At 49.5% G+C, this 23228-nt stretch overlaps 2 protein-coding genes and 1 long non-coding RNA gene across 10 annotated transcripts in view; 2 read left to right on the forward strand and 1 right to left on the reverse strand.

Moving 5' to 3' along the window:
* The window catches only part of Hexd (hexosaminidase D), a 19288-nt gene extending 2520 nt beyond the window's left edge, over nucleotides 1-16768 (reverse strand). Inside the window, exons 1-13 of one of the 5 annotated variants that reach the window (XM_029566740.1) lie at nucleotides 16631-16768; nucleotides 15332-15469; nucleotides 11041-11150; nucleotides 8126-8213; nucleotides 6849-7013; nucleotides 4821-5004; nucleotides 4044-4115; nucleotides 3497-3692; nucleotides 2391-2473; nucleotides 838-916; nucleotides 660-761; nucleotides 290-443; nucleotides 71-89 (exon numbers count right to left, since the gene is read on the reverse strand). In XM_029566740.1, coding sequence (XP_029422600.1) covers nucleotides 299-443; nucleotides 660-761; nucleotides 838-916; nucleotides 2391-2473; nucleotides 3497-3692; nucleotides 4044-4115; nucleotides 4821-5004; nucleotides 6849-7013; nucleotides 8126-8213; nucleotides 11041-11150; nucleotides 15332-15415 — 1308 coding nt within the window. In that variant the 5' untranslated portion in view covers nucleotides 15416-15469; nucleotides 16631-16768 and the 3' untranslated portion in view covers nucleotides 71-89; nucleotides 290-298. Of the gene's footprint in view, nucleotides 1-70; nucleotides 90-289; nucleotides 444-659; nucleotides 762-837; nucleotides 917-2390; nucleotides 2474-3496; nucleotides 3693-4043; nucleotides 4116-4820; nucleotides 5005-6848; nucleotides 7014-8125; nucleotides 8391-11040; nucleotides 11151-15331; nucleotides 15470-16630 lie in introns of those variants that run through there. The other 4 variants (XM_008839660.3, XM_008839663.3, XM_029566739.1 and 1 more) reach the window with 4 other exon arrangements.
* A 38-nt stretch (nucleotides 16769-16806) lies between these two features.
* Nucleotides 16807-23228, forward strand: part of Ogfod3 (2-oxoglutarate and iron dependent oxygenase domain containing 3) — a 32356-nt gene continuing 25934 nt past the window's right edge. For all 4 annotated transcript variants that reach the window (XR_607491.3, XM_008839657.3, XM_008839659.3 and 1 more), the window contains exons 1-2: nucleotides 16807-16944; nucleotides 18470-18687. Coding sequence is in view for 3 of the 4 variants with exons in the window: in XM_008839657.3 (XP_008837879.1) it covers nucleotides 16871-16944; nucleotides 18470-18687 (292 nt within the window). In the remaining variant the exon portion in view is untranslated. The remainder of the gene's footprint in view (nucleotides 16945-18469; nucleotides 18688-23228) is intronic.
* On the forward strand, nucleotides 20179-22732 carry LOC115071464. Its single transcript, XR_003850552.1, has 3 exons — nucleotides 20179-20484; nucleotides 20781-20868; nucleotides 22613-22732. It is a non-coding gene; the product is annotated as an uncharacterized LOC115071464 (long non-coding RNA).

Raw genomic sequence — 23228 nt, forward strand, 5'->3', positions numbered from 1 at the left:
GTGCAGTGGTTGTATGCAAGGATGCTTGGGGGGGGGGGTGATGATCTGGGCCAGAGGCTGAACACCTGGGAGGATGAGATGGTAAATACCTGAGTGCTTCAGGCTGTATGTGCTGGATCATAACCGGGTGGATAAGCTTCCGCCTGCGATGGTAGGGGCTGAACCAGCCAGTGACATACCTGGAGCAAATCCAGACAGTGTGTCCCTGGGCCAGTAGTGGCTAGGAGGCATCTGGGAGGGAAACTTAAGAGCTCAGAGGTTAAGAACACTTGGATGAGATGGTAAATACCTGAGTGCTTCAGGCTGTATGTGCTGGATCATAACCGGGTGGATAAGCTTCCGCCTGCGATGGTAGGGGCTGAACCAGCCAGTGACATACCTGGAGCAAATCCAGACAGTGTGTCCCTGGGCCAGTAGTGGCTAGGAGGCATCTGGGAGGGAAACTTAAGAGCTCAGAGGTTAAGAACACTTGCCGTTTTTCCAATGGACCCAGGTTTGGGTCCCAGCACCCACACAGTGGCTAACAACTGTACTTCGACTATGCTTAACTTTAGTTCCAGGAAAGCTAACACCCTCATCTGGCCTCTGCAGGGCCTTGTACACACATGGTATATTTACATGCAGGGAAAACACTCATACACATAAAAAATATTACTTACCTGTTCCTTTCCAGAAGTGCGTCCACAGAGCTGCGCAGGTGGAGGCTTATTTGTGTGATGAGGGCGTGGATGTCACTTCCAGGGAAGGAGCCAGCCCCCTCACTGTCAGAGAGTTATATTGAGCACAGTGGTCCCCAGAGAAGGGAGGGGTGGGGAAGGGCAGGCAGAGTGGGGTTACCTCACAGCATCCATCATTTCCAGGCTGGTAACCCCGAGGAAGCTCTCCACTTTCAGCTTAACATGCTCAGTAAAGCCTCCTGAAACCATCCACAGGCAGAAGTGGTAGGACAGGCCTCTGGAGGTGGGGAGGAGGCCTCTTCCCCTGCCAGCCCTGCTATTTAGGCCTCCCAACCCTTGGGTACTGTGGGCAGCAGGGACACCATTGCAGGGAACCCCAGCCAGGCCAGCATGCTGCTCATTGACCATGTGAAAGGTACTTGATAGGATCACGAAGTGGGGGGTCAGGCATGGTGGCTCACGCCTTTAATCCCAGCACTTGGGAGGCAGAGGCAGGTAGATCTCTGTGAGTTCGAGGCCAGCCTGGTCTACATAGTGAGTTCCAGGACAGGTGGGGCTACAGGGAGACCCTGTCTCAAAAAGACAAAAAAACAACAAAAAAAGATCAGGAAGTGGGGGCCAGGTGTGACGGCTCATGCCTTTAATCCCAGCACTTGGGAGGCAGAGGCAGGCGAATCTCTGTGAGTTCCAGGTCAGCTGGGGCTCCAAGGAGACCCTTGTGTACACACACACACACAGATCAGGAAGTGGAAATCAGAATGGTGTTGCTGGCAGCAAGCTCTTGGCCTCCCTGCACAGGCCACCTGTGCACACCCAAGCTCACTCAAAGACCGAGTATTCAAGCACCGGCAACAAGCCAGCAGGGCAGACCAAGCCCCAAATCAGCACAAAAGGCCATCACAGGAAGCCAGGGACGAGTGTCCTGAGCTCTGTGGTGGGAGGCCTGGGCCTCAGTACAGGCCCTCCTCAAAAAGAGGAAGAGCTAAAGCCAGCATCATGAATAGCAGTCCCTCTTCAGTGGTGAGGGCCATCTGCTTACTGTTTCAGCATCTGTCAGCACATTCTAAGTAGTTTACAACGAACAACCAATAGAGCTAAGCTAACGTAAGACCACGTCCTCATCTTCCTCCACCATGTCATCGTTAAATGTGCTTTTGGACCCTTCCCTCTACATCCGTGTCCTTCCTCAGCACAACTGTTGTAAATCCCTATTGTCTTACAGCTTCTGAGCTGGCCTATTTCACCCAGGCCCCACTTGTCTACACCTGCTGGGTGCCTAGCACATCCGCTGTAGTCAGTTGTTCCCTCAGGTGATCTGGACATGGCAGCACTAGGCTACAGGGCTCCTGCAGGGGTTGGGGGTACCCAATTCTACAAAGCCCACCTCACAGCTCTCAGGATACTCAGGCATCAAAGGTAGAACCTTCTGCATCTGCAGCATGTATTTATTCTCTAGGTTCACACTGAGTTTGTGGGGCGTGTCCCGCCTAACTTCTCAACTCACCTCAGGTTTGTTTGGGCTTGAGGACTTGGCTATGGGCTGACCTGTATCAATGGTAAGCAAACAGGTGGCTGGGCTAGAACCATGAGAATCCTCCCTTGTGAATGATGACAATCCAGGCTGAGCTGGGCAGTGGTTAGGGGACACCAACACTTGGCTTCCCACCCTTCTAAGAGCAGGTGGCAGGGCTGGAGCCATTGTCAGGGACGTACCATGTACAAGTAATTGTAGACAGGCGGCCAGGGATGGGATTCCCACAGGGAGCAGCTCGCACAGCACTGAGAAGTGGTCGTACCTATGTCCAGGGGAGAGGTGCTCAGTTTTGTAGCCCTCAGTCATCTCAGCCTGGTACCTCCCATCACCTGGCCCAGGGTTTCCAAGGTGGGTTCTACCTGCTGCGGCTTTGTACTAGGATGTGATGCCCCAAAAGAGCCTTGTGGGGGAGAGGGGCTCTTGGCCCCTGGGTCCACCGCACACTTTGCACACTCTGGGTGGAGCTTCTGCAGAGCCATCCACTGTCCCTCTCCCAGTACTGGTCTGCCTCCTGGAGGCTGTGCCCTATCACCCTTCCTCTGAGGCCTTTGCTCTCTGGTCTATATCCTGTCTATCCACTTATGCTTTTCCCCATGGCCCCAGGGGGTTGGCAGGTTAGGATGGGCATCTCAGCCCTCCTGTGCTAGGCAGGGTACCTCCATTAGTCTCCCCTCACCTCTGTGAAGTCACCAGCCACTATCTGGTATGTGGGAGGGGCTTTGCTCTATGTGAGACAGTCCTGCTTTAACCCAGACCTCAACACACCCTGTGCACAAATAGCAGATGCTTGAGAAATCTTTGTGGAGCCTTCTATAAGTTTCTCTGAAGCCAACCAGTAGACCTGTACTGGAGCTACAAGCAACTCCTGTAACCAGGCTGGCTGCCTCACTTGACTGAGAGCCCTGCTCTGTGGTTGAAGGCCGCAGAGGGCACCTCTCTGCAGTCCTGCCTTACGCTGCTCACTGGTGGGGTTGCTAGCGTCTGCCCTCCCAACTCAATCAAGGACTGGGTTCATTCTTCTTTTCAAACTCGAAATCCTGAAAGAACCAGGATGCCCTGTCACACATGAGACACCAGTATCATACATGGAACACGCAGACCACAGGGACATGAGGCTGCATGCTTGTAGCCCTGAACACCCCAAACAGTGTCTCCTCAGTAGAGTTGAGTAGGCAGCCACAGAAGCACGAGGGCCTCAACTTCAGAAGGGTCAAAGCTAACACTGTACAGGTTGCCACAGTTGAAACGAAGTCCCCTACCTTCGTCCCTTTCTCCCAGAACTCACCTCTGCCAGCCAGTCAGGATGATGCCCTGCAGTATGTCCACTGGCCCACTGTCTGCCACCTGCAGCCACTGCATATGGTTCCTGATGTGATGCTCAACAGGGGTTAGGGCCTGGCTAGCCCCAGTGGCCCCCTTGAAGGCGCTGGCAGCCCACAGCCTCTGGAAGCCACATTCCTGGTACTTTTCCATGAGAAGGACTAGGCGAGAAAGCAAGTTGATATGCAGCTCTTGTGGAGACAGACCCTAGATGAGCAGCCTGGCCCAGCAGCCCACCAGAGCAGCCCATGACTGCCCCTACCCTAGCAGAGGGGAGAATCCAACCACTCCCACATGGCTGGTGGTTCATTGCTCATTAGGTAGAGGCTTCAAGAAGAATGGTCCTGGATGGACTGGGGCTAGCAGGGGCTCCCACACTGGGGCAGGAGGCTGTGCATGGCCTTTTTATTCCATGCTGCTGAGTCCAGCCATTGAGGCGCCTGTATACCCAGGCTGAATAGTATACATTACAGGGTCATGGAGGGATGTATCCTAGGCAACCTGTTACTAACCTTTACAGTAGACATCCAGGTCAGCTCCATAGTCCCAGAGTACAGGTTCCACCATTTGAGGGACCCCAGATGCTGGGAACAGAGCAAGGCTATGAGTGCAGGAAGGGCTTTGCAGGCTGCACCCCTGCTCCTAGACACATTTCTTTTGAGATAGGGGTCTCACTTTGCTGTGCAGGCTGGCCTTACACTCTAATCTTTCTGCCTCGGCCTCCCAAGAGCTGGGATGACTGACATTTGCTACCACGCTCACCTCTGGCACTAATGTTAAAATGGGAACCTAAACCACCTTCTCAGGTCTATTGGGCTTTAAGTATAGGCTCACTGCTGTTAGGATTTTGGTCATAAGCACCAGTCACAAAAGATACTGAAACATACTGCTAATCAGAGCTAGTTCTAATCCATCAACCGTATACACGCAGGAACCTCACGGAGTAGGGGAGCAGCTGACTCTGGATCCCTGCTCAGCTGTGGGACATACTGTATCTCAGGCCTTGGAGTGGAGCTAGGTGACATGTTTAAGTGCCACCTCCCAGAATGGGGAAGGTATTCTTCAGCTCTCATCTCTACTTTGGGCCAGTGTGACTGCAGCCTGCACTGCCCCATAGCCCACACTCCTGCAAGGCTGTACAGTGACTTGGAGGATTAAACCCAGCATTTCGATTAGAGCACACATAAAAGGTGGTTCTAGCAGGAGGCTCGCTTCCAAGGCCTCTGAAGCTGGAGGTCTGGGTGGCTAAGCCATATGGAAGCCCTGACCCTGATGCAGGCTCTGCCAACCTTTGAGCTGGTCCTGGGGGATGTCCCGCAGCATGTCATCCCACACCAGGGGTGTTGTGCCAGGGTGCTGGGCCAGTACATGGCTGGCTACTGCCCGAATGTGGGACAGACACAGTTTCGCTTGGCTGTTCTGCTCCTGCTGTAGCCACTGTTTTGAGGTCTCCCCCTCGCCCAAGAAGTAGACCTAGAGAGAGAAACAGATGGACTGTGGCTGCTGTTAACCACCTTACATCCTGAGTCTTGGGGTGGCAGATGTGCAAAGGCTAGGGAAGGAGCTCAGCTTCCCTGGTCTCTACAGGATGGGCCTGCCTTCCTTAGACCTCAGATTCACTCAGGGCCCCACTAGGTTTATAGCAGCTCTGCTCACGTCGCCAAGCAGGACAGCTCCTCTACCCATGTGTCCCACCTTGCCATGGATGTTCCTAACACATGCAACAATACTGATTGGCTTTGACATAATGGATGTGAAGAAGCTAGACATAGAAGACCACATGTGGTGTGATTCCATTTTTATGAAATTCCAGACCAATCAAGTGCTCAGAAAGCAGGTTGGCGGCTGCCAAGGCCTAGGGAGGGACTGGGTACAGGGCTTTTTTTGAGGTGATGGGTGTACAACACCACAATGTACTGAGAGAGTTGATAAAATGGGGGGTTGGGGGGGTGGAAAGAGTTTTTCCCTGAATCAGAGTCTCACACACAGATTGCTGGCTGCATCGTTCCTCTTCCTCCTCTTTCTAGAGACAGGATCTCATGTAGCCCAGGCTGGCCTTCAACTCTCTATGCTGCAAAGGCCACTGGGGTTACAGGTGGGCATCGCTACACTAGGCTTTCAGATCTCTTTTGTTGTTGTTCTTTTTGAGACAGGGTCCTCCTGTAGCCCCTGCTGGCCTGCAGACCAGGCTGGCCTTCAACTCACAGATATCCACCTGCCTTTGCCTCTGAGTGTTGGGATCAAAGGAATGTGCTGCCAAGCCCGGTTCAGATCTTATTTTGAGACACTATGGCCAAGCTGACCTGAACTTGCATGCAGCCCAGGCTGGCTTAATTTCATGGCAATCCTCTTGCTTCCACCTGAGTGCTGGGATTACAGTGTCCGCCACATGTCCACCTGAGTGCTGGGACTAGTGTCAGCCACATGTCCTGCTCAGATTTTCTTTTAAAAAGGGAAACCTCAGTACTGAATGTCTGCAAACCCAGGCCCAGCTTAGACTCCCTTTGGGTTATGGAGGCTTTTGGGTCATAGCCTCTTGATCCTAGCTTACACTAGAGTCACAACAGAGCAGTAGATGGGCAGGGGCTGGCCACTGGGTGGGAAACACACCAAGATGTCTCCAGGGGACCACCTTTCCCAAAGAGTGCTTCAGGATCCAAAGGCAACTCTTCCTGCAATGCTTCAACTGCATTTCTTTGGCTGGAGTAGTCTGAAAGGCCGTGGGTTTGCCCATGGCTGGGGCTCTGTTGTTGTTGGAGGTGGAGGAGAAGCCTCGGGGTGAGGGTCTCATCTGGCACACAAGAGTACCTTATTTGGGCTCCAAAGCCTCATGCCAGGCTATGGTCCTCCCCAGAGACATCAGTAAGAATGGCTTCCTGAATGGACCTATCTCGTTGGGAAGCTCAATCTTTATTCTTTAGCATTTGGACTATTTTTCTATTTAAAAGAAGTCATATGACCTAGCATGGGGGCTTATTTCTGTAATCCTAGCACTTGGGAGGCTGAGGCAGAAGAATCGAGAGCTCAAACCATATGGGCTATTTTAGTGAGACTGTGCCTCATAAAAATTACGTTAGCCAAGCATGGTGGTACACACCTTTAATACCAGCACTTTGGAGGTAGAGGCAAGTAGATCTCTGTGAGATCAAGGCCAGTCTGGTTTCCAAGCCAGCTGAGGTTACAGGGAGACCCTGTCTCAAAACAAGCCCAAAAAACTACACTAAACCAAACCAAACCAAACCAAACGAAAATAAGCTATGATGTGGGACAGGTGGCTTTGAGAAGAGGCTGCAGACCTTGGGGTCAAAGGCACTCACCTCGTCACACCCCATGTGGAGCCACTGGGCGCCCCTGTGCAACTCCAGGATCTGGTCGATCATGGCTTTGACCACTGCCAGGGACTCGGCTTCATGAGGGTTCAGGGTATTGGGGAAGAGAGCCACTTCCCGGAGATGTGCGAATGCTGCATGCTTTAGCACAAACTATGGAGAGACAGGAGGGGCTGGGAGGTAGGAAGGGAAGCTGGTGCCTGAGCACCCTGGTCCCCTGCACGTCCTTGGCAATAGCACCAAGCTCAAGCTGCCCAACTTGACAGTCTGGTCCAGATGTGCCTAGGGGGCCAGCTGGGTGGCCTGCAGTTTATGCCAAGTTGAGCTGAACTCCAGGGCCCACAGGGCAGCAGCTCCCAAGACTCCGTCTGGCTCAAGCTGAGCTCTGAGTCCTCTAGCTGGTTTCTCACCAGCCCTCTTCCCCCTCCCCTCCCCCACTTTTCCCTTTTTTTGTGTTTCTGGGAATTGAACCCAGGTCTTGCTAAGTTAAGTGATTTTCCACTGAGCTACATCTCCATCCTTCTTTTTACTTTTTTTTTTTTTTGGTCTTTTTGAGTAGCCCCAGATGGCCTGGAACTCGTTATATAGACCAGGCTGGTCTTGAACTCAGAGATCTGCCTGCTTCTGCCTCCCAAGTGCTGGGATTAAAGGTGTGTGCCAACACGACCAGTCTGGTTTTACTTTTTTTTAATAACTGCAAAGTTTCTATTTTATTATTATTTTTATTTTATGTGCATGAGTGTATTGCCTGCATGTATGTGAGTGCACCTGTGTCATGCAATGCCACGGAGGTCAGAAGAGGGCTTCAGATTCCCCTGGAACTGGAGTTAAAGATGGTTCGTAGTCATCATGTGGGTGCTGGGAATTGAACCCGGGTCCTCTGCAAGAGCAGTCAGTGCTCTTAACTGCTGAGCCATCTCTCCAGCCCATTTTTTCATTTTAGAGGGATAAATGCAGCGGCATCTTACAAGCCATTAAATCAACACTGTAACACTGTTTGCTTCTTGGTTGTTTGACTTACCCATGAGAATACTTTTGAATACTGCTGAACAGACACAGCAGAAAATGGAAGGTTTCCTTCCTGGTGAAGCAGCCCTGACCTGGAGTCACATATTTTCTGGATGTATGGCAGGTCTGTGCTGAGAGCAGAGGCTCCTCAGGCAGTGCTAAGCTGCTGCTACCTGCCCTCCTGCCCCCTCTCTGGGCACAAGCCCAACCCCTAGGCCCCACACTCATGCCAGGTCCCTTCCATCCCTTCCACTCACCTCCATATGTCCAAACGTCTGCACCAAGGGAATGACCTCCAGCTGACTGAGTCTGGCCAGGCGCAGGATCTCTGCAACTTCGGCAGGGCTGGACAGACACCACACAGAAGCTTGTGCCAGTCAGGTCAGTATAGCAATTTTTGCCCAGCCCAGTCAGTCCTTTCTTGTCAGCTGCAGTGGCTGCGTTGAGTATGGGCCCTTAACTCTGTAAAGCTCCACAGACTCCAGAATGCAGGAAGGAAGCTCTTCAGGATTTGGGGGAACCCTGTTCAATGGTAACAGTCTGTTTGCCCCAGCTGCTCCTGCTGAGCTGCACAGTAGGATGAAGCTACCTGCATCTTACATGAACCAGCCACAGTCTTCCTGCAGAGCAGGGTTGGCAGATGGCCAGTTCTACAAGTTTATTAATCATATAAAGTTTTTACCCTAAATATAACTATTTCAAGCTTCAAAGGAACTCTGGTGCCTTTTTAAAAATTTTTATTTAGGGGCTGGAGAGATGGCTCAGCGGTTAAGAACGCTGGTTGTTCTTGCAGAAGACCCAGGTTCGAATCCCAGCACCCACATGACAGCTAACAACTGTCTGTAACTCCAGTTCCAGGGGATCCGACGGCCTCTTCTGTCCTCTGCAGGCATTACACGACACGGGTGCACTTACCTACATGCAGGCATAACACTCATACACATAAAATAAAAATAAACAAAAAACTTTAAAACATTATTTATTTTATTTTTTTGTGTATGAGTATCTTGCCTTGCATGTATGTGAGTGTACCTGTGTCATGCAATGCCATGGAGGACAGGAAAGGGCTTTGGATTCCCCTGGAACTGGAGTTAAGGATGGTTCATAGCTACCATGTGGGTGCTGGGAACTGAACCCGGGTCCTCTGCAAGAGCAGTCAGTGCTCTTAACTGCTGAGTCATCTCTACAGCCCCTATTATTTAATATTTTATGTGTGTGAGTGTATTGCCTGCTTTTAACTGTTGAGCAAGCCATCTCTCCAGTCTCATCTTGTGTCCGCAGTAGGGAGCACACAGCAGAGCACAGAGAAACTGTGTATGTAAGTGCACCCATGTTGTGCAATGCCCAAGGAGGTCAGAAGAGGGAGTCGAATTCCCCTGGAACTGGAGTTACAGACAGTTGTTAGCCGTCATGTGGGTGCTGGGAATTGAACCCAGGTCCTCTGCAAGAGCAGCCAGTGCTTTTAACTGTTGAGCAAGCCATCTCTCCAGTCCCATCTTGTGTCCACAGTAGGGAACGCAGAGCAGAGCACAGAGAAAGTGTGTGCATTAGAGAACAGGGCTACCCAGAGCCAAATGCCCTCCAGCAGGTTTGCTTGTTCTCCCTCTACAACCACAGAACATTGTCTTTTGTCTTTGTTTTGAGAAAAGGTATGTAGCCCACACTATCTTGAACTCACATCTTACCCCAGGCTACCTTAAACGTTTAAGCTGGGAGTGGTGGTGCACACCTGTAGTCCCAGCACTTGGGAGGCAGAGGCAGGTGGATCTCTGTGAGTTCAAGTCCAGCCTGGTCTACATAGTGAGTTCTAGGACAGCTGGGGCTACAGGGAGAACCTGCTTCAAAAAGACAAAAAAAAAAAATTATTTATTTGTATTTTATGAATATTTTGCCTGCAGATATATAAGTATACCATATGTGTGCAGTGCCCTCAGAGGCTGGATCCCCTGGAACTGGAGTTATGGACAGTTGTTAGCCACCATGTGGTGCTAGGAACTGAATCCAGGTCCTCTGCAAGAGCAGCAAGTGCTTTTTTTTTGGTCTTTTTTGAGACAGGGTCTCCCTATAGCCCCAGCTGGCCTAGAACTTACTATGTAGACCAGGCTGGACTTGAACTCACAGAGATCCACCTGCCTCTGCCTCCCAAGTGCTGAGACTATAGGCGTGCACCACCACTCCCGGCTGCAGCAAGTGCTTTTAACTTCAGAGCCATCTCTCCACCTCTGCCTTGACTTGCGCCTCCTGAGTGCTGATATCACAGGCAGTCCCCACAATGCCTGACTAAAGAAACAGCAATAATCCTGTCCACGCTCCCCTGTCCCGTGTGCCTGGGATCAAGACCAGAGCCTTGTGATTCCTGGGCAAGCACTCCACCACTGAGCTACACATCCAGCTTTACAAACTCAACAGCCAAACGACACTGCATAATTCTATGAACTGCCTGATATTTTCCTATTTTCTTATGCATTCCCTGCTTAAAAGCCAACTGTGGGGGCTGGGGAAATGGCTCAGTGGTTAAAGCACTTCAGCAGAAGCCCACAGCTTGGAGTCTGGATCCCCGGAACCCACATAAATGCTGGTTGGCATGGTGGCCCACTTGCAATTCCAGAGGTCTGGAGGTATACATAGATTTCCAAAGCAAGATGGCTAGCCAGGCCAGTAAAAAAATTATGCTCCAGATTCAACCAGAGACCCTGCTTCAATAAATAAGTGGCAAGTGATGGAGATAGACTTCGAGTGCTGTCACCTCAGACCTCCACAGGCCCATACACACGTGCACATACACGTGCCCACACACATGTGAACCCAGATATATACACATGGATGTACACCACACACACACAAAAGGAAAAAAAAGTCAGCTACAGCCTTAAGAGCAGCTTAGCACACAGCTCTTTCCTACAGGGTACAATGAAAACTTACATTCATTCATATCCCACCTCCCCTCCTCACTACGTAGCCCTGGCTGGCCTGAAACTATTTAGACCTCACAGAGATCTCCCTGCCTCTGCCTCCTAAGTGCTGGGATTAAAGACGTGCGCAACCTATATACCTAAAGAAAAAAGGAATGTATCTACCACATTAGACACCTGACTGTCCTACCCACACTTCTACATTCACACTACTGCTTGGAGGCCATCAGCTGCTTGACCTCTTTTGCTAGCGTCCATACCTGTATGCGTACTTGGCCCTCAGCACCTTCAGGTGGCCCTCATAGGGAAACATATCTTCATATTCAATGAGGAGGCCATTTGCACCAAGTGCGTGGAACAAGGGGAAAACCTGGAGGGAGATAGGGTGTTATGAAAAAGTGGCGTTTGAACAAAAAACACTTGCACACACTTTTTCCTTTCTAGGCTTTCAAGAGGGGTGGGAGCTGATATTCTTGACTTAAAATCTGGACTGTGGGGGCTGGAGAGATGGCTCAGCAGTTAAGAACACTGGTTGTTCCTGCAGAAGACCTGGATTCGTATGCCAGCACCCACATGGCAGCTAACAACTGTCTATAACTCCAGTCCCAGGGGATCCAAGAGCCTCTTCTGTCCTCCTCGGGCATTGCATGACACAGATGCACTTACCTACATGAAGACAATACACATATACACATAAAAATAATAAAATATTTTTAAAAATCTGGAATGTGCACTTGATGTTTTGCCACATCAAGTTCTTGTTCAGTGACACACCTTTACACCAGGAGGGTAACATGCCAGTGAACAGCTGCCACCAAAGAGCATGGACTCTGGAGGCTTAGCTGAGGATGGAGGACTCAGGCCAAGCCAAAGGAAGGGCAGGTGGAATGGGGTTCACAGTCACAGGGCCCTTTCCTCTCACGACTTCCTTTTCTATTTTCATGTTAAAGATAAGAATCCCTCTCTCTTCAAGGAGTTTTAGGACCTCTTCAAGCCTATTACATAAAACAACTGGGTTTGGGGAGGGGACTTCTGGTATCAAGGTCAGGGATAAAAAACAGTACAATGTTGGCACTAATAAACGGGGGACTCTAAGGATATTTAAATTTTCCACTCATCTCCAAATAAGGGCTGTGATTTGTGGTCTGTGAATTTTTTTTTTTTTTTTTTTTTTTTTTTGTCTTTTTTGAGCCCCAGCTGTCCTGGAACTCACTATGTAGACCAGGCTGGCCTCGAACTCACAAAGATCCGCCTGCCTCTGCCTCCCAAGTGCTGGGATTAAAGATGTGCACCACCACGCCTGGCCTTGTGTTCTGTGATTTTTTTAACATTGTTTTCTTTTCCTAAAGTACAGGGAAGTCTGAAGCATGCTGAGTCAAAGGAAGAAATCAATTCAGGACTAAAAATTAACTGCAGATAATTCATAACACGAGAAATAAGTGAGTAAAAATCACAAAGCAGCCTGGCCATAGAGAAGTGATCTAACTGGACTATACACTTGGGGTAAAGAAGTGAAATGGTGGGTCCATTTCCAGTGCTCTAGCCTCTTTCCTTGCTAGTCTCCCAGTCTCCTCTTTCATGAAGATTGCAAATGCTGGCTATCTTTCTCCTTCCCTATTTCCTCTGTGTGTGTGCGCGCGCCAAGTGATACAGCCAAGGCTGATGACCCTGAACTCACGACCTTTCTTCATCTACCTCTCAAGTGCTAGGATTAGAGGTCTGGGTCACGAAACCAGTTTTGTTTTTTTTTAGCTTTTATTTGTATTTTTTTTTTTTTTTTTTTTTTTTTTTTGTCTTTTTGAGACAGGGTCTCCTTGTAGCCCCAATTGTCCTGGAACTCACTATGTAGATCAGGCTGGCCTCAAACTCACAAAGATCCACCTGCCCCTGCCTCCCAAGTGCTGGGATTAAAGGCGTGCGCCACCATGCCTGTCTCTTTGTATTTCATTTTTTTTGTAAATCTTTATTTCATGTGTATGACTGTAGTGCCTGTATGTATTTAAGTGCACCCATGTTGTACAATGTCCATGGAAGTCAGAAAGAGGGCTTTGAATCCCCTGGAACTGGAGTAATGGATGGCTATTAGCCGCCACGTGGATGCTGGGAATTGAACCCAGGTCCTCTGCAAAAGTATCCAGTGCTTTTAACTGTTGAGCCATCTCTCCAGCCCTTATTTATATTTCTTTTATGTTGAATTTGTTCCTGTTTAAAGCTTTTGTTTTTCCAGGGATATCTTCTTCCTTTCTATACAGCCACCCCTCTGCTTAGGAACAATGTGGTCCTTCTCAGGGAGGGTCTTCTACATGTGGGGGGGAGATCAGGTATGGGTTAATCCAACATGAGCTCTGCATCCCAGGTGCTCAGCACATCTGCATATGTTCAAAGACTAGAGACTTTTTTTACAGGGTCTCCCTGTAGCTCCAGTTGACCTGGGACTCGCTATGTAGACAAGGTTGGGCTCAATCTCACAGAGATCTGCTTGCCTCTGCCTCCTGAGTACTAGGATTAAAGGCGTGCATCATGCTGGGCTCACTATTGCTCCTTTTATTTTAATGTGTATGAGTATATTGCCTGCATGTGTGTAAGTGCATCCGTGTCGTGCAGTGCCCATAGAAGTGAGAAGAGGGCATTGGATTCCTGAGGAACTGGATTACAGATGGTTGTTAGCTACCGTGGGTGCTGGAAATCAAACCCAGGTCCTCTGTAAGAACAGCCAGTGTTCTTAACTGCTGAGCCATCTCTCCAGCCCCCTATTGGTCCTTTTTTGTGGTTGGAGATGGGACATACTAGCTCCATGTAGTCTCTGTACTCCGTTGGTCTCTGGCTCTCTCCTCTGGTATTTGAATAGTCTCCTTCATCTTTGGTTCAGTTCGATGAAGATACTTTTGCCAACATTATGTCTTCAATATGGGGTGCTGTCCTTCCAGAAGACCTTACATATTTTTGCAAGTCTTTGTGCAAGGCCTCTGTACTCTGTGAATTTCTCTGCAAGAATTCTTAAATTCTCCCAGTTTCTTGTTGCTGTGGGAAACATCTATATTGGGGCAATGTTCTGGTTCCTTTGGACACAGCATTGTTAGAATTACCTGATGTCTTCACTCATCCACCTTCTGTTAAGGCATCTCACCCTGCAGGTGTTTTGTGGCATCTGGATGTGGTCCCACTTATTCCATTTTTAAAATCTATGGATACACCCAAACCTGTTACTTATTCTTATTACATTTATTTCTTTTAGCGTGTGCACACACATCATAACAACACACACGTCAAGGTCAGAGGACAACTTAGGAGAATCCATTCTCGTCTTTCAACATGTGGGTCCGAGGGATCTCTGGTCATCGGGCTTGGCAGCAGGCATCTTGACCTACTGAGCCATCTCACCAGGCCCCAGCCTCAACCTTCTCACTTTTTTTTTTTTTAATATTTTATTTATTATTTTTATCTTATGTGTATAAGTGTATTGCTTGCATGTGTGTGAGTACACCCGTGTCGTGCAATGCTGCAGAGGTCCAAAGAGGGCTTTGGATTCCCCCTGGAACTGGAGTTAAGGACAGTTCATAGCTGCCATTTGGGTGCTGAGAACTGAACCCAGGTCTTCTGCAAGAGCAGCCAGTACTCTTAACTGCTGAGCCATCTCCAGCCTCCCCCCACCCCCCTTTTGTAAGACAGCCTCACGTAGTCCTGGCTGGCTCTGAATTTGCTATGCAGTCAAGGCTGGTCTTGATCTCCTGATCCTCCTGCCTCTACTTTGCAAGCACTGGAAAGACACCATGTTTAGCTCAGTGCTCTTTGCTGGCGAATGTACTAGCTTTGTAGGACTGCTCTAGGAAATGACCACAAATGGAGTAGCTTAAAATGACAGGAATTTTCTCTCAGAGACCTTGAGTCCCAGATGCAGGGGCTGCGTGGCATGCTTTCTCTGAAGGTTCCACAGGAGAGGACTTCCTGTTTCGCCCAGCTTGCGTAGTTGCAGCCATCCTTCACATTCCTGGACATGTATCTGCATCATTCTGGTCTCTGCTTCTGTTGTCACAAGGTCTTTCTTGTGTGTCTTCTTGTTTTCCCTTTGGGCACAACTTTGTCTGAAGTCCTCTCCTGTAACTGAGTTCGGATTCCCAGCACCCACATGCCTAAAACCCAGAGCTGGTGTGGTGACAGGCAGCTTGGGGGGGGGGGGTCTAGCTGAGATGGGGAGCTGCAGGCTCAGTGAGATCCTGTATTAAAATATGAGGTGAGTGATCAAGGAAGATACCCGATATTGACTCTGGCCTTCACATGTACATACCGAGGTGAGTCTCATCTTGTAGCTCTGGCTGGCCTGGAACTCACAAAGATCTGCCAGCCTCCAGAGCATTGGGATTGAAGGTGAGCACCACCAGGCTCAGCTGCTTTTGTTCTCGGTGCCATTCTGGTTGTTCTGTCTGGTTTTGAGAGGAACTAGGAGAAAATCTATGCTCTGCCATCACCTTGCCCCATCCATAGGGCCCCAAGATTGTGTCAGAGTGCCCAAACCCAGAGCAAGGTGATTCTCCACAGAGGAAGGAGTCTTACCTCTGAGAGATAGGAGACCTTTGGTGGAGCTCCTTTAAGGTCCAGATGAACTAATCTCATCTTAAACAGCGAGGAACATGACATGTTCGTATTTTTTTATGGCCTTCTGGAACATGAGCTCTGTCTGGGACTTTTTTCCTGGTGGAGAGAACAGAGTTACAAACAGGCAAAGACATCTCCCTCAGCCCTCCCCTTTCTTCTTCAGTTTTGATACCGGCTACTTTTGCTCTACTAAATCAGAGGTAACTCATTTTACTAACATGAAAATGAACTGATAATTTTACCTCTGCATTTAAATATAGATGCTCTCGTTATCTGTGAATCGCCCCTAAAATGGAAGACCACTGATTCCCATGTGAGATTATGATTTACAACCACAAAAAAACCTCTACAAGGTGGGCCTACTGGCACACACCTACAACCCCAACATCAAGGCTGAGGCAGGAGGATGGAAAGTTTAAGGCTTGCCTGAGCTACAAAGGAAGTTCAAGGCCAGGCCTGGGCAACTCAGTGAGACCCTGTCTCAAAACAAAAATTGAAACAAGGTGAGAGGTGGATTTGATTAAAGCACATTATATGCATATAAGAAATTCTCAGCCAGGCGTGGTGGCAGGTGGATCTCTGTGAGTTCAAGGCCAGCCTGGTCTACACGGTGAATTCCAGGACAGCTGGGGCTACAGGGAGACCCTGTCTCAAAAAGACCAAAAAAAAAAAAAAGAAATTCTCAATCAATTTTAAAAAAGGTAAAATAGGGGCTGGGGATATAGCTTAGTGGTACAGTACTGGTCTAGTATTCATAAAGGCCTTAGATTCAATTCCTACTACTGAAAAAACTTAAGGCAGTGGTAATTTGGGGGGCTGGGAAGTGTAGCTAGCTCAGTAATACAGCACTTGCTCACTCTGCCAGATGCCCTGGGATCCACCCCTAGCACTGCAAATAACTACAAATAATAACAATAATGAGGCATTAAAAATTCCTTGAAAAAGGAATAAGCTGACTGCAGCTTGCATGAAAATTAGTTCCTGGATAAAACTGAAGCAGCAGTAAAATGACTGAACACTGTCCTACGTCTTGTGAAATTACAAAGGATTAGTTAGGAAAAGGGATGCGCTAACTGAATCTTGCATCCAGGCCCTTGGTTTCCAGGCTCAGTCCTGTGCAAGGACTCGGAGCCCGCCCGCCCGCCCGCGATGGGCTTTCCTCCCCAGGGCGGCTCCCAGAAGCTCGGACAGGAGGGTCAAGACAGCCCCCGGGGGTGCGGGGAGGCCGGCTACCCAGCCGGAAGTGTGACGACTCACCCGCTCCGCGTGCCCCTGCAGGGCAACCTCAGGTGCGCCCAGGTGAGTGGCTCCGAGACCAGAGCAGGCCCCGCCCCCCGCTCGGCCGCCGATTGCTCGTGCCTGGCCGCAGTCCGGCCGACCGCCGAGCGCGTCGCTCCCGCGTCCCCGCGCCGCGCCTGCCTCCCGTTCTCTGTCGCGGCTGTCGCCCCGGGCTAGGCGGCTCTCGCATCCCTTCTGGCTCCGCAGTGGTCTGACGTGATGGCGCCTCAGCGGAGGGGACCAGCCAGAGCTCCCGAAGGCAGAAGCGCGTCCGACCGTCGGCGCGCGAGCAGGTGCAGGAACAGCTAGGCCCGGGAGGCCGCGCGCTGTAGCGGGCGGGGTCAGGCAGGGGGTGTGGCTGCGCCGGGGACGGGGCTCGAGACGCGGCGACATGGGGGCGTGGCTACGCGGGAGTCGTGTCTGCCGGGAGGTGGGGCGTGGTCATGTCAAGGGCGGGACCTGACGGGCGGCCCGAGGGCGGGGCTAGGGCGGGGCGGGGTCTGCCGGCAGGCGGTGGGGGCTCTCCTTGGGTCTGCTGGTGAGCGGTTCCTCTTATGGAGTGTGTCTCTGAGCCTTTGTGATCCCCTGGACTGTGTCTGCAGGCCAGACCTCCCAGTACATGTGCCTTTCAGACCTCGCGGGTTCAGAGCTGGCCTTGTGGGCCTCATACCTTGGGGATGGAGCCCTTAGAGACAGGGACCGAGCTCCAGCGCATGTCCTCCAAACGGCTGCTTTGGTTCCAGCCTTCTCTCATTTTTCATTTGGAATGAGGCCAGCGGGTCGGGGCTTTCTTTGCTCCAGCTCTGTTCCTCGCATCTGCACGTGCTAGTCATGGTTGCTGCCAGACGCCTTGCCGGGATGGACATTTAAAATAGGAAAGGGAGAAGCTACATGTGAACAATCAAAAAAGTGCAGGTGCCAGGGTCAGGGCAGAGGAGCAGACTCGGTGTGTTGAGAGCCAGTGGAAAGTTTCACCAGACAGGGGAGGTTTAGTGGGTTGGACACTGAGACACTGAATTTAAAATGAGATCAACCTGACCAGCAACTGGAAATGCCCGTGCTTAAGCAGGAGGATTGTCCATCCACCTGCACTCGGATTTCTTTTTTTGTTGGTCTTTTTGAGACAGGGTCCCCCTGTAGCCCCAGCTGACCTGGAACTCACTATGTAGACCAGGCTGGCCTCGAACTCACAGAGATATGCCTGCCTCTGCCTCCTAAGCGCTGAGATTAAAGGCGTGCGCTACCACTCCTGGCCCTTTTTCGTTTTTGTTTGTTTGTTTGTTTTTGAAACAGAGTGAAACTGTGTTTCCCAGGCTGGCCTGGAACTTGCAGCAATTCTGCCTTAATCTGGGATTACAGGCATAAGCCACCCCTCCTGGCTTTGAAAGTCACATTCTTGTGGAATTCTTGAACTAGAGAGGCTGATGGAGGACTTGGTTTTAGAATTGTTATTTTTTAATTAAAAAGAATTATCTTTATTATTTTAGAATTGAGAGAGAGAGAGAGAGAGAGAGAGAGAGAGAGAGAGAGAGAAGTTACCTGAGGAGGATCCACCTGAAGCTGGAGCTACAGGCAGTTGTGAGCCAGTCAACATTAGTGGCGATAATCGAACCCAGGTCCTCTGCGTGAGCAGTACACGCTCTTAATCACTGGCCATCTCTCCAGCCCCAGTTTTAGGATTTTTACATCATAGAGATGATAGTTGTTAATATCAGTGAATTTCAGCCACATAAATTCAGCTCACTTTAACACTTTGGTCTGTGTTCTCAGTATGCATAAGCATGTCCCGGTGACAGTAATTGTATTTTCTATTCTTAGCACCAAGAAGGACCGGCTGCCTCGGGAGGCACGGAGGACATGGCTAAAGACCGTGGCCCTTGGGGTTGGCATTGCGCTGGTCATACTCCTGCTCTGGAGCAGTCTCGGGACTGATGATGGTGTCGCTGAAGTCCTGGCCCGCCGTGGTGAGGTCTTAGAAGGCAGGTTCATTGAGGTTCCCTGTTCTGAGGACTATGATGATCACCGAAGGTTTGAAGGTATGGTACCAAGGGCTCCTCAATAAAAAGTGACAGTAGAGAAGAAACACAACATTGCTTTTTGATGCAACTGGGAATAGGGTTAAGATCAAGTATGTGGGCAGAGATAACCTTTCCCTCTTGAAGGTAGGCCAGCCACCCTGGCTGCAGGCTAAGTTTCAGAGTCAGCCTCCAGGGGACACTTGGGTGTGATTAGTCTTGCCTGCAGGGCAGTAACAGGGTGAGAAGGTGAAGATGAGGGTCAGTGAGATGGCACTTGCCACCAAGTCTGATGATCCGAGTTCCATATCCAGAACCTACATGGTAGAAAGAGAAAGCCATGCTTTCAAGTTGTCATCTGACCTCCTCTGGCATGGGCATTTTACACAGACACAGACACACACACAGACACACACACAGACACACACAGAGTAAATGAAGAAAAGTGCTGGGAAGGTGAGGTTGGTATGAGATGTGGAAGACAGGAAAGGGGATGACAGAGAGTGTCACCTAGCCCCCACGTCCCAGCTCTGGCTCTGGCTCTGTACAAGGCAGGAAGGAGTAGCCAGCCGGTTAGAGGCTGGAGCCCTGGGGATTGGGCCCAGCCTTGGGAGGGCAGTTAGCACCCTGGAGTGTGCACACCTTGGCTGATGGGATGGGTCAGGCTTACTTGGGCCTCTGTTTTACTCAACATTCTGCACCATCCAGATGCAGATGCATCTCAGTTTTTAAAACGAAGCATGCGGAGTTGCCTTTTTTAGGATAGTTTTTTTTTTTTAATTCAAAGCAATGCTTTGGACTTGAACTGAGAAAAGATTCCAAGTTCTTCCACAAAGGGGTGCTGTTGTGATGCACATGAACTAGGTCTCAGCTACTCGTGAGAAGGCTTTGCGGGTAGCATAGTGGAGGGGGGAGGGTGCAACGTAATCTCTCAGCAACCAGTAAAATAAACATGCCTCTGTTGTGTTGGATATTTTGTCTTAGAACTTTTCCCAACATGCTAATTTATACAATACACACATTACAAAAGTCTTGCTATGTCACCCAGGTTAGCCTCAAATGTCTTAGTTCAAGCAGTCCTCTTCCCTTAGCCTCCTGACTGAATTTTTTGTTTGCTTGTTTGTTTTTGAGACAAGATCTCACTGTATAGTCCTGGCTGATCTGGAACTCACTGTGCGGAGCAGGCTGGCCTGGAAGTTACAGAGATTCACCTGCCTCTGCCTTCCAAGTGCTGGGATCAAAGCTGTGTACCACAGTGCCCAGCTAATCTTGTTGTGTGTGTGTGTGTGTGTGTGTGTGTGTGTGTGTGTGTGTGTGTCTGTGTCTCTGTGTTTAATTCCTTCCTGAACATTTAATACTTTATCAGCATTAAACATGGTTGGAATGAGAAAGGCAGAGAGGGACACAGTGTTCGGGGAAGACGGTGCATTCTGGGGACAGACAGCTGTGCACTGAGTAATGGTCTAGCTTGCAAATTTATATCTATTGTGGTAAAAAATGTTAAAAGGCATATAAAACCTCTAGACTTTCTGCTTTCTCTTCCCCTGTCGTTCCCTCATGACAAACTCCAGCTGTGTGCGTGGGTAAAATGTACTCAAGTCTGTCAGCCACCTAGAGCATTCTGCCAGCTCATGCTCCTGATGCCTGTCTTGAAGCTGACTGTCACTACCAGGTGGCCTCTTGGTGGTCATGCTGCTGTACTTTTCCTGCCCTGTCTCTTGTTGCTGGGTGACTCCCCTCTACACTGACCCCATTCCTTGCTTTCCTGAGTCTCCCATGATTTCAACGGGACGCCATAGTTTGTACACTTCATCCTAGGTATGTATGTTCACATTCCGATGTGTGTTCCTGAGCTTTACTCTGGGGTACAGGTTGGTTACTTGGGATCAGTTAGGTCCTTTTGGGTCTGGCCCCAAGCTTTGTCATGGAGGACCAGAGGGAGCAGGGACCCTTAATTCAAGGACCATTTCACCTCACTCTGGAGATCTCAGAGCTTTGGTTCTCTGTCTATAGGAGAAGCAGGGTCTGCTCTGTGAACCTCACCTGTCTCTGATCCTTGAGTTTCTTTTCTTGACCCCTGGCCTCTCCACACCAGCTCTGTTATTGGTTTACAGAATCACTGTGCTGTGAAGACTTGAGAGGACTGTTTGGATGCCTGCCTCCATCTTTCACAGCTCCACCTGTGGCTCCACCCTGTGCTAGGTATGCCACAGTCTCTACTGAACCCTTCCTTTCTCCCAGGATTTCTGTACTTCTTCACCTGAGGCCCAGGTGGTAACAACAACAGTTTCCTGTATTTGCCAAGTTTTAGTCATTTCAGGCGGGAAACTAAATCTAGTCTGTTCTGCACTGTGACCATAAACTGAATGTTAAGTCCCTCACAGCTTCATATATAACATTATTGGGATCTTTTTCCAAGCATTTCTGAAGCCCTGTTATATATATATTTGTAGTATTAGGGATTAAGCATAGAGCCTGGCACATGCTTGGCAAGTACTCTACCACTGAGCCATAATCCTCAGCTCTTACTTCTTTTAACTTACCAGTTATTTGGAAACACGCTTTTAAAATGTAAAAGTTAGCACTTGGAGAACTGAATATAGTTTTAAAACACACCGGTAGTCCCAGTGCTTGTAGGATGCAAGAGGATCCTGAGTTCAAAGCCAACCTGGGCTACATAAGATCCTGTCTCAAAAAACAAACAAAAACAAAAAATCACAACCCCCCTTCCCCAAAAAGTAGGGGCTGGTAAGATGGCTCAGGGGGTTAAGGCACTTGCTGCCAAGACTGACAGCCCAAGTTCAATCCCTGGGCCATGTGATGGAAGGAGAGAACCCACTCTGCAAACTGCCCTCTGTCCTCCACGTGGGAATTGTGGCATGCTTACTCCTATACACATATACATGCAAACACACAAAATAAATGTAGTAAAAAATAAAATGCCAGGCGTGGTGGCCCATGCCTCTAATCCCTAATTCCAGCACTCAGGAGGCAGAGGCAGGTGGATCTCTGTGAGTTCAAGGCCAGCCTGGTCTACATAGTGAGTTCCAGGCCAGCTGGGGCTACAGGGAGACCCTGTCTCAAAAAGACCAAAAAATAAATAAATAAAAATGAATAAATAATAAAAATTACCACCAAGGAAGCTGAGGTGGGAAGATGGTGAGTTCAAGGTCAGCTGTACAGGGCATTTGTTCAAGGTCAGTGAAGCCAGCCAGATCCGTACAGCGACACTGCAAAAATGGAAAGTTAATGGGGATTTTTGTTCTCTCTTTAAAACATTGGCTTCTGCCTGACTGAACTGTAGTTCTATAAATACAGCATATGCTACAGAATCTTTGAAACCGCTCTCTCCCTATCTAATTGCTTTTCAGGCTATTTATGTATTTGTTTTTGTGGTACTAGGGATGGAACTCAGAACCTCGGGCAGGTGCTTACCACTGAGCTTCTTCCCCACCCCAGTTTGACTTTTCTACTTTAAAAGGAATTTTTAGAGGCTGGAGAGATGCCTCGTGGCTAGGAGCACTGACTGCTCTTACAGAGGACCTGGGTTTGGTTCCAGGCACCCACATGGCAGCTAACACCTGTCCTTAACTCCAGTTCCAGGGGATCAATCCCTTCTTCTGGCCTCCATGGGCATTGCACACCCATGGTGCCCTTGTGTACATTCAAGCAAAACACTCAAACACATAAAATAAACTTGAATACATTTTGAAAACTATCTTTTTAATTACATTTATTTATTGGGGGAGGGTGCATGTGAAGGTTAGAGGACGGCTTGTGGGAGTCAGTTCTCTCCTCCACTTTGTGGGTCCTGGGGATTGAACTTAGGTCATCAGTCTTGGTATCAAGTGCCTTTGCCTCTGAGGTGCCTTGCGGGCCTTTCTTCTTTTTAAAAGGTTTGTTTTTTTAAGTAATTTTTAATTATGTATGTGTGTGGGGGGGGGAGTGTTTCAGTGCAGGTACCCTCGGAACTGGCAAATGTGAGCCACCCGACGTGGGTACTAGGAGCTGAACCCAGATCCTCTGCAAGAGTAGCCAGTGCTCTTAACCACTGAGCCATCTCTCCAGCCCCTATTTTACTATTTGTAAGTGTGTGTGTCTGTTTCTGTGTCTCTGTATCTGTGTATGGATATGTGCACGAGTGCAGGTGTCCTTGGAGGCCAAAAGTGGGTGTCGCCCTGGAGCTGGAGTTACATATGGTTTTGAGCTGCCTGGTGTGGGTATTGGGAACCCAACTCTGGTCCTTTGCAAGAGCAGTATGCGCTCTTAACTGCTGAACCATCTCTCTGGCCCTGTGTGTAGCTTTTATGCACATGGCCCCAGGACTGTGGTTCCACTTCTAGGTTCTGGGTCCACTTCTCAACCAGGAAGGGACCAGGTATGAGAAGTAAATGGCAGGTACTCACCCAGCATGTTCTGCAGGATGGGCCCAGAGTTCACCTCATTATCTAGAATGTTGCACAGCTCACCCAAGGCAAGGGAACTGGCCATTCCTTTGCTGCCAGAACACAGGAACTGGTCACTTGCTGATTCACTTCTGATGCTCTACTTCATCCTGGCCT

Source organism: Nannospalax galili, unplaced genomic scaffold (assembly GCF_000622305.1).
Source record: "Nannospalax galili isolate Female #2095 unplaced genomic scaffold, S.galili_v1.0 scaffold679, whole genome shotgun sequence".
Taxonomy (NCBI): domain Eukaryota; kingdom Metazoa; phylum Chordata; class Mammalia; order Rodentia; family Spalacidae; genus Nannospalax; species Nannospalax galili.